Source organism: Halyomorpha halys, unplaced genomic scaffold, assembly GCF_000696795.3.
Source record: "Halyomorpha halys isolate HHAL.00 unplaced genomic scaffold, Hhal_1.1 Scaffold2195.1, whole genome shotgun sequence".
NCBI lineage: Eukaryota > Metazoa > Arthropoda > Insecta > Hemiptera > Pentatomidae > Halyomorpha > Halyomorpha halys.
Genome location: NW_027112476.1, coordinates 116434 through 131187, shown reverse-complemented (window position 1 = coordinate 131187; position 14754 = coordinate 116434). Strand labels below are relative to the sequence as shown.

Sequence of the window (14754 nt, the reverse complement as noted above, 5' to 3'; positions counted from 1 at the left end):
AGCTCCTTACAACGATCACTTATCAAACTATATCATATTTTCTGGTAACCTTAACCTTTAAGTGAGCTGCCCTTGAGCAGCAAGTGAACAAGTTATCAATATACGAGACAGCATTTATACTTACTTATTAATATTTTTTATTTTTTTATTCATTATTTTATAATAAAATAGACAATTACTTCAATCGTAATTACAATCGTTACAAATAAGTACCATCAGAGATTAATAAACCATCAACAGTACACTTCAAAACAGTATCGAAAAGTCTTTTAATTTACAAACAAACGAAACACTTATCAATAGTTTTATGTTCCAGTTAAAGGAACCTTTAATATAGAAGTATTACAAACCAATAGAAGATAACACCAAGTACGGAAATATCCCGATATGTAAAACCTGGAATAGGTTTTTTTTTTTCACGTACCAACAATAATTACAACTTAGGTATGGGACTTGACCAGCAGCCCTATACAATATGATACAAATACAGCCAATAAGTACATTTATATATTTTCACAAATATAGAATCCACAGGCGAAGATCGGAGTGTTAGGGCAGAGGAGGGATCGAGCGTACAAGAACAACTATCGTGACTTAGAAATACTGAGCACTTTTTTTCTTGACCAGTGTAGGAGTGAAGTATTTGACATATTGCAGGTCTGAGGTAGCGTTCTGGGTCATGTGTGCTCGCAGGCAGGCTTCCGTGAACTTAGGGTGGATCTGAAATCATATTGAGGACAAAATTATATTATTGATAAATGTTATTAAAACAATAATCAATAAATAAAGGGCCTAATGCCCTTTATTTATTGATTATACACTAATACCTATTAGTGTTCAAGTATTAATTCATACAATGTAACGGAAAAAGATCAATAAAAGAAAAAACAAAACAAGAGAAAAAAAAGTAAATATTACTCACTAAATTAAAAGATACAAATGAAATTTAAAATAATAACAATGATTAAAAAAGCAATCGTGTTAAGTATGAATAAAAATATGAATTTATATAAAAATATAATAAAATAAAGGTAATAAAATAATAAAAATAAATACTGTATGTATAAGTCAAAGAAAATTAACTTTAAGAAACAATAAAATAATAATAATGAAATTCTTAACCAAGCTTTGCCACTCTCGTGTGGAAGGCAAAGCGGGGCTTCATGAAATTCCAGCGCTTCTCTCTCAGTTGCGTAACTGGTATTAAGGGGGGGGGGCGTTTGAGTAGCATACACTCATGGTTTGAACGGAGAAGCTGGCCATTGTCCGAACTCCAACAGTAATTAGTCAAAGGTCTTGGGGCCAATGTCGTTTAAACCTTCGGCGAGGATTATAGGGATGGTTGGGGCTAGATAGGGATTGGGCCAAGGATTAGGATGGCGAATAAGGTTCTAATAGATCATATTAAGAATAAAATTTCGATGGAATAACATCAAGAACTATAGGGATGTTGAGGTCATGGTGTAAAGTTTTGTAGGTTATGTAATATGAATCATTTATTATTGTTTGAAAGACTAGATACGTTTAATGTTCGAAAACCCTCCTGTACCCCTCCCCTTCCAAGAAGCATAAGTCCGCAGGTCCTGATTGGTTTCAGGATTGTTTTCTACATCAATCGTGTGTTTACAGTTAAAAGATGAGAAGTTGTGTTCAGTATTCTGTGTAACTGTCCAAATCGTCGGTTAAGTTCTGGTCTTTTAGATATGGTGGGTGGGTTCCATGTAGTCTTGTCTAGTTGAAAGCTAAGTTACCGGAAATTGTTAGAGAAGAGAAGTGCTATCGAGTTAAGATGGACTGGCGGACAGGAACTGCGACGACGGTGGAAACTGAATGCATTCTGATTCATTCTTTTTTTTTTTTTTTTTTTTTTTTTATAATATAAGGCAATTCAGAACCCTGGTTGCAGTGGACTTAGGGTAAACAGTTTGAGAGATATGATTTAAAGACAAGGAATAAAGATTGTGGTAAGTGGGTTATCAATTAGAAAAGTACACCCGGTCGAAAGCTTGAGCGCTTGTGCTACGTCTAGAAAGGTGCCTGAGCAATATTACTTTCAAGCGCATAATATATATGATCAACAACACGAACATCTTCTTGTTTGTGAAAGCGAAATACAAACTGGAGTGAAAGAAATTCCGGGTTTCGAGTATGGGAAGAATTCGATTGAGGAGGATTTTCTACAAACATTTTAGAAAAAATTGAGAGCAAGTTTATAGGACTACAGGATGAAGTATTATTGGAAGGTTATCTGGCTTAAGAAGAAGGGGATTATAGCGAATATAGTGGGTTGTGTGAAGAATGCAGTTTTTGAAATATTAAGATTCCATTTTATAAAAACAAAGATATGAAAAATCTACATACAGGAAATTTGAAAATACAATCAAGAGGTATAATTTAAAGAAACCGAATTGAAAATTACAAAACAATTGATCATTGTATTTTTTATTTGTTTTTAATACAAATTATACTAATTAATATTATGCTGATTATTGTTGTATTAGAAACAAACAAAACCAAATTAAAAAAAAAAATTAAGATCTACTTACAGGAGTTAAAAATTTTATTGTCCAATAATAGATTTTTTTAATCAAAAATAGCTATCAATTAAAGCTTCATTAGCTTTTATCCAATTAGTTCGTCTCACAAAATAACATTTACTGCGCAATGTAATCGGCAATAGTGGGAAAGTTTTTTGGTATTAGTTTATATGGTGGTTACTGGACGAAATTACTAGCCAGGTGTGAACAATAAACGCTAAAGTAACGCTATTAAAAAGTAAACTAACTTAATGTAATCCATATTTATCAAAATATATTGAAAAAGAGACTATTCCTGCAAAAAAACTGATCGGAACAAAAACTTTTCATTGTATATCTAAAATCATAAATGTATTGTTGTTTCTCTATAATACTGGCACGTTTGGAATTTATTTTTAAATTGTTGCCCTCCTTATTACGTCACAAATAAACTCATTCATAAAGACCTTAACATCCCATTCGTTGCAGATTTGGCCCAAAACAGATATGCGTCTTTTTACTCCTTAACCATCCTAACCCATTAATTCTTAATCTTTCATCCTTAACAATCCCTGATAATCCTCCGAGGTGTCTGAAAAGAAGATGGCCACGGGACCTTCTAATTTAAATTAATGTTTGAAGTACCACCAATGGGTGGTTCCTTCCCAAGATTTTCAAGTTTATATGAAACATATTTACCTATTGTATTATTTTGTACAGTTGTAAATTATATTAAATAAATAATTTAAAAAAAAAATATTGTCATGAATTAAAGGTGTTCCAAATATTGTACCCTAGATTGGATTTATTTTCTCCACTGGGACCCTTCCTCCTACGGACTGTCCTAAAGCTAGTGGGGCTGTCACAAATTAAATCTAGTCTATGGTACAACTATGGATAAAGTCAAATACAAACTGATTTTTTTTTTGTTATGACAATATATGTATGCCAATGATACCAATAAAGGAAAGTAACATGATTAAGCTTGGTCATGTTTTATATAAAAATATTTAGGATTACACTTTTTAAAGTATAGTACTTTCATGTGTTTCTAATAACAAAAGATAGTCAATAATTTCAAAATGTACTTGACTGGTTTTAGAATTTATAACAATCAAAATACTTATGATCCAACTATGAATTTTTAAATATTTCTCGAAAGCTAAATACATGAAAGAACATCAATTTAAAGGAGTATGTTACGAGATGAAAATATAGAAGCTGTAAATAAATCATTGATATATCCCGTAGCTCAAAACAGATCAGATTTCAATTTAAAAGCGGATAAGGGAGTAGCAGTAACAAGCACCATAAATATGAAAGACGACTCGGACGGTTCCCATATGTTCTCCGAACAAGGTACCACCACCCTTCCTCTTTCTTATGGGGTCCTAGTTTTTTTTACAAAGAGGAGTTTATGAAATATACATATAGCTCTCCATGTGTGTTTACCTTGTTAAAGATCAAACATCTTCCTCCAACTTACCTCAATAAATTGCCATTATTCCTTGCATCGACTGCTTTTAGATATTCGATAAATCATATAATGAAGGAAATCCTTGTCTACTACGTTTTATTTTTAAATATTCAAGAAAATTACCACTGGTAAGATATACAATTGTCAAAATATATTTATATATAAATAGATCTTTAAGCTAAACAACGATATAACGCCCTACCCACAATTACGTGTTTTATACATCACAAAGAAAAATTTCCTTTAAAGAAAACAATAATGTTCATTATTTAATTCGTGTCTAAGGATTCAATATTAAGCATTATTTTTCCCTTTTAAACGAAAAAAACCTCATTACTTATTTATTTAATTATTGGGCGAAGTTTTGAATGTTTGGCCATAATCTACAAATATATTAGATACTAGGTCCAATCTACAATTATATTAGAAAAATTACATGTTACCAATTACCTTTTACATTCCCGACTGCCCTACAGTATACTTTAATAATGTGGCTCTTACCCCTGTAGAAATGATTCGTTATCTTGGACTACACCTTGACAAACGACTAACCTGAAATCCTCACACAAGACTGAAAAGACAGGAAAATGCACGCAGATTCCGACTATTACAGCACTTACTAGACAAACGGTTTAAACTTCCAACTCGTTACAAAAGACTGATCTACATGACAATAATAAGGCCCATTAGGACATACGGAGTTGAGCATTGGGGCTCCACTAAACCTTCGAATTCCTCTCGTATCAAATACTTACAATCCAAAATCCTTCGTAAAATTCTCAATGCTCCTTATTTTGTTACCAATAAAACCATCCATAAAGACCTAAATGTTCCTTTTGTAACCGATCTAGCCCGAACCCGATATCATTCCTTTCATTATAAAATCCCTAATCACCCAAACCCACTAGTTTCTAACCTTGCTTCCTCATCCATTTCTGGCGATCCTCCGAGCCTGAAAAGAAGATGGCCTCGTGACTTTATATTGTAAAATGTTTTTAGAGTTCTACTACCAGGTAGTTTCTCTACATACTGTATCATATCATTATCATTACGCCATTATGATCTAAATAATAAATTTGCTTGTTGTATTTTTTATACAGTTGTAAATATCAATAAATAAATTTTAAAAAAACCTTTTACATTCACTTCCAAATTTACATAATTCATAACTATAGTTATATTTTGTTTATAGTAATATTTACATGTTATAATATATTTTCATGTAATTATCCTATATACATTTACAACTCCTGAAATATAATGTTTCACATTAAAAAATATATTTTGTTAAATACCCTATTTATATAATATACATATACAATCTATCTATTTGTCTCTCCCTGTAATTGGACTGTGCACGTTTATTGATTTGAGAAGTTTTAGTATAATTACACACCTATTTGTTTTAGCAACCCGATTATTGTTATATATTCACTTTTTTTTAAATTATTAACATAATGTTATCCTATTCCTTTTATGTCCAACTTGAAGTCTACTTCATTGTTAATATTTTTAGTTATGTATACAGATTCTGTATGTTTTCTACTTTTATTATATGACACTAGGTTCAAAATCAAAATAATGATTTTTCTCTATACGAAACGTCACCCAATAATTAAATAAGAAAGTAAGATAGGTTTAGCTTTAAAAAAAAAACGCATAACATAAAATAGTTTTTATGAATCATAAATATTCCCTGAACTGAATTATGATACTGCAATCCGAAAATTTAATTCTATTACAAATACTTAAACTTTACTAATTTTTTTTTGAAAGGTTAGATAATATCAATGAATAATCTTCAAGGTTGAAAATTTTTTAATCAGAAAGTGGTTCAAATTAATTATAAGGGATTAGATGTTGGAGGTAATGTTGGATGATGTTGGAGGTAAATACCCCGAAACGTTGTAAAAATTATTAAAGATATTTTCATAAAATAGCTATGTAGGGAGAATATTCACCTAAAGATTCTAATACACATTAGAAAAGACATGTATTCATTTTAAAACCCTTTATCATGCACGTACGATAAGGTATATAGTAATATAGTTATATAGGTATATAGTAATATGACGCATCTAAACCCATCCATGAAAAAATTAGAGCAAGGCCATACTGAGGCTAGATTAGTTTCAGGAGTGACTCACGGTTTCAGATTTTTATTGCAGAATGTTAAACCCTAGAATCGACTATCTTCTATAGAAATGGTTAAAGATAAAACGAATGAAATTTAAGTTATTTAATTATACGTCACAAACATTGGTCTAAATATTTGGGGAAGTTAGTAAAGGAAATATTCGTTTTTACTACTTTTGAAATAATTTTCTTCGCAGAGTTAAGAAGCTAATATATCTGTCCCAAGAAACTGTTTATAATAACTCCACATATGTGTGCAGGAATGGTATATCCTGTAGTGCGAGATAGCTAGACAATACCATTTGTCGCCACTTAAGGAAATAGAATCGGTGCATGAGGAAAGCAGGTCGTGAGGGAACACTTAAGTGCTAAGACATGGAATTATTCAAAAGCGGAACAGTGGTGTGGGGCCGCCCAGGTGTGGCCCTACTTATTCCACCTACTCCTAACTGTCTCCCTCTAGGCCGATTAGAGCTCTACTCAGGCTATTTTAATAATTTATTCTTAAGATTTTAATGGAGACAGGCTCTCGGCTAAAATGTATTAAATCATCATCTTCACTTATCAAGGGGAATATCTAATTTAGTAGGGAAATAAATCGGGAATCCTCTTAAATTTTTCATTATAATTTTTTTCTATAACTAGTATTCGATAACAATAAATGAAATAAGTAAACCTATGATCACAATATGATACTTTACAAATAATCTTACTTTTGGATCTAGCCGAAATTGATAAAATAGCAATGCCTATGAAGCTGAAATTTTTAATGGAGGCTGGGTTTGAAAAAATATCTACTCTAAAACAGAGTGCACACTAAGACCGGTTCAACTCTACTCACTTTTTTACCTTAAATCCCTTGGAGGATTTTTTTTTCATCTGGCGACGATTGTTCATATAATCGTTCATAACTTCTCAACATTTTATCCCATTCCAACGCTAAAAAAACCGTGCAGGAAAAAAAAAATCAACTAAAACGGACCGGTATTAACGATAATACAGAGAAATAAAAAAATAATCACCGATTTCTCCCGGTTCAAAAAACGTTTTGGTTTCTGGCACGTAGCTCAGAAAGTATACAATGTTTACGGTTATTAAGTACCAATCGATTTTCTCGTTTTTCATATTTGGATAATGTTATTTAATTAAATGCCTTAAAACAAACAAAAAAACCATTGAATTCGGACAATTATTAGCTAAGAACTATATTATTTAGAAAAATGTAGAATTTAAGCTGGTTCTCCTTGAATTTTGTTTATTTTTTATTATACTTTTAAAGCTTTTTACCGTTGAAAACTGAATGTCTGCTCTACTAAGGAACATTAACGCCACTTAGAAACTAATATTACAACCTTAAAAGGGCATTAATTGAAGGGTGAAATATTAGTTTTATATAAAGAAAAACTTTTAAAATGTTTTATTTTACATCTCCAGTTTTTATTGGTTTAATTAGAGCCGGTTCGTGCCCTTAGGTGTAGTTAATAGAGCCCTAAACCAAGTTTATTGCAGATTTGTTGAGTCGAGTTAAAGTTATTAATATTTTTTTACAATATATTTTTACTATAGAATGTTAAATAGATATAATGAGCAATTGATATGATCATCAATCCAATGGTGAAATAACTAAATATATTAATTTACATCAAACTTTCGATCTATCTACATCCCTAAATCTAGCCATTGCATAGCATCGCCGAGTCTGCTATTATTTTATAAAATGCCCGAGTATCTTTTCATGCTAATAAAAATAATATACAAAATAAATTTTTTTTATCCATTATAAAATTTCAGAAATACTCGCTTTCAGTTCCTCGATGTCGTAATAAAGGGTAAAAATATATGGTATATATTTTACTCCATATTCATTAAAAACTTCCTATCTGATAACCATGTATAGGTTCAACACCTACAACACTTGTACTATTCAAAAATAAATTAAATATAGATAAATAATATTTGAAGTACGTGAGTGATGTCATTGAAGTGTTTTGCAGATATAAAATTCGTGGACTATTTACTGTTCTATTAGTTCTTACAACATTTACGCTTTCTCTTAACTTAAATGGTCATTTTATTTTTTTATTTAAGATTATATATATATTTTTTATGTGTGCTTAGATTTACACATTTAATGGAAATATTATTTTTTTTCTTTGTTTTGAGATGAATGGAGTAGCTTGATATTCATGTAAAATTCGTACAGGTGGAAATTAACGTTATTAGCTACTTTTGTTTATCATTAGTTCATTTTTTCATCACTTTATATTTAACAGAAGTTACATTATAATTTAATATTATTTCTATTGAAAAAAGGTCTCCTATAATCTATTTTTCTACATATATATTGAAAACTTCTATCACACCTGGTTATATTTATTAATAACTTATTAGTAACTTGTTTCCAGTCTACCTACATGAATACTTCCTTATATTGCTGTTATTATTTCTTTTTATATACTTTATAAACATAACAAATGTTTTTATTTTAATGTTCTTTTATTTCTAAAATGTTTGTATCTTGTTCTTTCATTTAGCCCAGACGAAGCCCCGCAAAGAGTTAACAATAAATAGTTTTCTTCTACTATTTTGGTACCATTATTAACCACCACCCGGACTATCTTCCTACAATTTAATTTTACTTGCTTTTTATCTTTCTACTCTAAGAGGCTCTAAACCCCAATTTTTATTTTCTGTAACGTTGGTCTGAAGGGACTCGTCCCAGAATAACTAAAGAATGTTATTATTATATTTGGCTAAAGAAAATTTTGTGATATAGTGTAAAGACATTAATGTTTGTGCCAACAACATTCTTTTAGTGTTGCAACTGCAATCCAAGAATGAAGTTTCCAGTAGCAAAATAAGAAAACGGGCTAATTTAAACCAAGACAGTTTGGAAGGAAGAGGCAAGGAACTGTTCGGAGTTCCAAAGAGGACAATGGGCTGTCATATAAATGGAACTTCCATAATGGACCAGTGCCGATTCTCGCTGAGCAACTTAAACACTAATTTAATAAGGACCACTCTCACCCGGGGCACACTTGGACACTTCTCCATTGTGCTCTTAATAAACAGCAGGAAATGGCTGATCGTAACCGCTCAAACTTGGATCTTAGGCGACTTTTTCTCTCTTTTTTTGAAAGAGGGGGAGCGACGAACTGCGGGAGAGTCTTCCACTTTCTAATTCTCTTCGGTTAGTTGTTTGGATTTAATGTCACTCGAGAAAACATAAGCCGCGGTTCTCCTTCCTGTGGGGATAAAAGGGATATCTCGGTCAGGAAGAGCATCGGAGGGTTAGAAGTTTGGAAGTGAGAAGGACAACTTTAAATTACAGTTTATAAAAGCCTTGAGAGGAAGCTGAAGATGACTTCCTTTAGAAGAGGGTGGTGATTTCCTCTATAGTGCGAACCGAGGAACGTAATGACTTCCATAAACTTTAATATGATTTTTGATTTTTTTAATTTTATTAATAATAATCCTGACGAAAATAAGGATTTATTCTTGGAAATAATGGTTAAAGTATGAAACTGTAAATTTATAATTTTAATTATAAAATGAAAGTTAGATTTTAAAAAATACACATCTTTAATAACAAAGTAAATCAACATTTGCTACTTCTGCTTCCTTGTTAATCCGGCCATGTTAAAATATCACCATTGAAAGTATTATTCTCAAAAATATTTTTATATTCATTACTGTGGCCGTACCCTCACATATCTTTAAAGTTACTTTGGTTAAGTTAATTTGGGGGAGTACTCCTAAAATACTAGGACATTATTTGAAATTAGGAAAACCTGAAAGATGTAAATTAAGTGAGACTTCCAAAACTGCTTTAAGTAAAAGAACTAAATACAAAAACGAATAAAGAACAGCATTTATACCGTTATTAATTGATCTTTGACCATTTTGTATTGGAATTATGCTGACCAGTATAATATATAGTGATGCTTTGTTCTAAACCGATCAAGATCTAAAATATATCCTAAACCGACGACCATCACCCTTAAGTATACCCTACTCTTGGATGTCTTGACCAACTGTCCTGAGAATAAATTAGAAGGACACAGAGGAGAGGCGACAATAATGAAGACAACTGTGATGACTCAGAGACACTCCTCTGTGGATCACACTAACTCGGTTTGCAATCAGTGCCGACTGTTTGGTCAGTGGGGGAGCGGGTATGGTCAGCTGTTGGCCATCGATCGACTTGCTCTGTCCCTGCCATTATACTAATTCTTACTGAAGAGATACCCTCGAATAGGACAGTTCTTAGGTTGTCTTTGAAGGCAACGTATGTTATTATATCATGATGGAACTTGCATTTAATTATATAATTATAATTATAATAATTATCTATGCATACCTTCAAGACGAACTCCATGGATTATTAAAAATTACTGAACGAGGGAGTACTGGAAAGATATTTATAAATGCAGATGTTCTGGTATGCCAGATAAAAACCAAAGGGAAAACTTTGTTAATTATTGGGTCCTAATTGTAGGCTAAATATATTCATTCGAGACTAGGTTTTTGAACTGAAACTTCTACCGATATTCTATAACCAAGAAAAACAAATGAAAGGATAGTAAATTGATTTCGTGATGCGAGATGAAATGGAACTGATAGGGGGCAACAATGGTCGATTCTAGAAGGATTTTTATTCTACTAGGAGAATAGGATGTACGAGGAACTTAACAATCCGAGCAGTACCGGTCCGAAGGAGTGAGCTCCTGTTACCTTATACTATCTCATTACAATATGAACGATTTTCTTGCTTGAATTAACGTATCAAATGGCTGTTTTATTCTAATTACTATTATTCTGGAACTAATATATTGTTACTTTAAGCTATAAGATAATGATTATTTATTTATAATCTTTAAATTTCTTTCTTGAGACTGGCAATTTTTTACTAAATAATTCAAAACACTATCCAAATTATAGTCTCAAAACATTTATTTCATTCACACGTCCAACGTTTCGGCCAATTCGGCCATCCTCAGGGACAATCTTAATTTACTATGGGACATATCATTTAACCCTTTTAAAAAAACTCCATACAGGCTATTCTGCCCAGGTCAAAATATTTACATCTAATATGTCAAAAATACAATAAACACCTAATAAGTCAAAAACATAAAAAACACAGTCAAATTATTTCTCTTTTACCACAATTTATACACTCTATATATAAATTGTGGTAAAAGAGAAATAATTTGACTGTGTTTTTTATGTTTTTGACTTATTAGGTGTTTATTGTATTTTTGACATATTAGATGTAAATATTTTGACCTGGGCAGAATAGCCTGTATGGAGTTTTTTTAAAAGGGTTAAATGATATGTCCCATAGTAAATTAAGATTGTCCCTGAGGATGGCCGAATTGGCCGAAACGTTGGACGTGTGAATGAAATAAATGTTTTGAGACTATAATTTGGATAGTGTTTTGAATTATTTAGTAAAATAATGATTATTATTAATAACATTTTAATACATCACTTCATTTCCGCAAGTTTAACTTTTATCAGGCAGTGTCAAGACTGCCACAATTAATTTTTTTTTAACTCATGATGTCTCAAAATATGTATTTTCGTCAAAAACACAAATTATGAATTCTGCAATATTGTAATACTTTCCCTTAGTATATATACATTCTATAGGTAAGTGAAAGTAAAACATCTGGTCCAGTGCGCGCATCATACAACTTTCACATACATATATAGTCCTATATACGTACCCAAATGTTTCATGTAAATTGGTGTGCTTGCGTTGAAATTGTTGATACATTTGTGATTACAAAAAGAAAATCTTGAGACTAGAGAAGACGAAAATTATAAACAAAAAATTTTTATGTTGCTATAATTCTTGCCATTTTTCAATTTCAGGCGCTATTCAAATATTTCTCGATTTAACTATATTAAATTTTGCTCTTCCTGTCTTAAGCTAATATTTCAAAAGTGATATAGGGCCGTCTCTCACCGGGGGTCTTAGTTGGGTGGGTTCGACGGGTAAGAGTTGCCTTTTTTATGTTATGATCTCCTTTTGTGACATGTCGTACATCGAACAACCTACTCGCTATAATTACGATATATAGACAATGATAACCAATAGGTTTTACACCATAATTTTCAAAACAACTAACCAACCAACAGCCAAAAACAAATTATAAGGGAGATATTATTTTCACAAAATACTTAATATATAATGTGTTTTTTTTAGCCGTATAAAAGTGAATAGGGTATGCAATATGTATGTAATGTATCCCAAGATATGTTGCAGGGTTACCCATGAATTTCAACACACTGCTCTTTTCTTTTTATACCCTCGTTTCATCAAGATCCTCCTTTTGGTGATGCACGACGAGTACTATAAGAGTGACACGACATACCGGAATTATGACGAGTACCGCCTCAGCATGAGGTCCTTCCCGTACTAATACTCTCCCTCCCCTTTGTATTTACGATCCTGGTGACATTTGATGGATCAGAATAAATGATGGGGGAACTTTATCGAGTGAACCACCGTTGACTCACAGTGCCGACACACATACACATAGACACAAAAGAAGTGATATAAAAATTTTATTCCCAGCATCCTCTTTCCTTAAAATAGCTGCCCGCTAAGACTAATAATGCCGACGATAAAGTTGAAAAACGGCCTCATCCCTTAACGGCAGTTATAGTGAGTGCTCTTCTTTTAATGCCTCGGTTGTAACTCTCCCTTTCGAGAGCAATTGTTTATTATCCTCGTAGACCGTTATGAGCAAATCATCTTTTATAATTTAGTGTTCTCTTCCTATATATAGGATACACTCCAGGGTTTATTGTTCTTCTTCAAATGTACAATCCTTCCGTTGCGGACGGTATACTCCCTCCAATGTATTTACTTTTTTTCATTATTTAAAATATATATAGCCATGCATATATTCTAGTATATTTTTATGTTTAAATGTAAGTATGATTATTTCAAAATATTCTACTTCAAAGTATCAATACGTTTACCGATCAAAACATCTATTTTTCAATAAAACTGAAAAAAAAATGCATGAAGGAAGTATGCATAAAATTTCATTATGATTAGGATATCTTTTAATTTTTTTTTCTATTAACCAATTTATTATTTCTATCAAAAGTTAATATATCCACTTTTACAGATTTATTTAAAAATTACTATTGGAGCATCTAATGTAGATAAGTTTAATTTTTATTGAAAATGTTGATTTGAATATCTATTTGCCAGGGGAAAATTTAAATATTCAAATGGAATTGAGCTCTGGGGCTCCACCAAACCATCAAATTCCTCTAATCCTTACAATCCAAAATCCTATGTAAAATCCTTGATGCTCCTTATTACGTTACAAATAAACTCATTCACAAAAACCTTAACATCCCATTCGTTGCAGAATTGGCCCAAAACAGATATGCGTCTTTTCATTCAAAACTCCTTAACCATTCTTTCCCATTAATTCTTAATTTTTCATCTTTAAAAATCCCTGATAATCCTCCGAGGCGTCTGAAAAGAAGATGGCTGCGGGACCTTCTAATTTAAATTAATTTTTGAAGTACCACCGATGGGTGGTTCCTTCCCAAGATTTTCAAGTGCATATGAAACATAAAACATATTTACTTATTGTATTATTTTGTACAGTTGTAAATTTCATTAAATAAAGTTTTTTAAAAAAAAATTCAAATAACCTTAACAAGTTTTTGGTGTGGAGTTAGTAAAAAAAAAAATTTACAGAAGTAGTTATATTAACTTTTGACAGGAAACTCTTTAATTCACAATTATATAATTAATGGCTAGAAGTGGAGTTTTTGAACTTTAATTTGGTTAATTAGTCATGGAATTAATCTATCGGTGTTTAAAGCCTTATATTAAAAAGGGTGCCACACAGGATAAAATCTCGGTAGATCGAGTAAATAGAATAATCTTGGGCGCCAACTTTTTCAAATATAAAATAAAAGAGTAAATTTTCACTTGTAACAGTATTTATTCGAGAAAAAAAACATAAGAATATACAATAGAAAAATAAATTGGTTCAGAATCAATGTTTCAGTCTTCAATGAAGTTAAATTAAAACCCAAATGACTTTTTTGCATAAAAATAAAGTAAAAAAAAAATTTAAAAAAGACTGTCTTTTGTATAGTTGATGTAATCAATTAAATTGATCAGCCTATCGTATATTAAATTATTCAAAAGAAATCTGGGTTATTATTTAACATATTTTTTGTTACTTTATTCTAAAATTTAAATATTCTTAAATCAAATTGAAAGTGGAGATGTTAATGATTTTGATCAGCTTTTGAAATTTTTAACTCTAAAGCTGCTAACGGCGCACAATACAACTTAAAGGAAGCTGATTGCCGAATTGCGTCCAAATGAAGTGAATTACATAAGTATTTAAAAGTACAATATAATATTATAAAAAACATGAAAACTCTATTATCAAGAATATAGCCGTCAACTAATTTTCTTGAACCAAAATATCAAATAGCTATTAAATATAATAAAGAATAAACATGTACTACAGTAACCCAGGAATGATCTTTGCTAAAGTTGATAGTATGTATGTTCTGTTTCTTTACAAACGTTTATAAACACAATCGATCTGAAAATATGTTTTAACTGCA

General features: G+C 31.2%; 1 protein-coding gene across 2 annotated transcripts in view; it reads right to left on the bottom strand.

Annotated features, from left to right (window-relative positions):
• Positions 1–494: 494 nt before the first annotated feature.
• The window catches only part of LOC106691264 (uncharacterized), a 59737-nt gene continuing 45477 nt past the window's right edge, over positions 495–14754 (bottom strand). For both annotated transcript variants that reach the window (XM_014436978.2, XM_014436977.2), the window contains exon 12: positions 495–720. In XM_014436978.2, coding sequence (XP_014292464.1) covers positions 595–720 — 126 coding nt within the window. In that variant the 3' untranslated portion in view covers positions 495–594. The remainder of the gene's footprint in view (positions 721–14754) is intronic.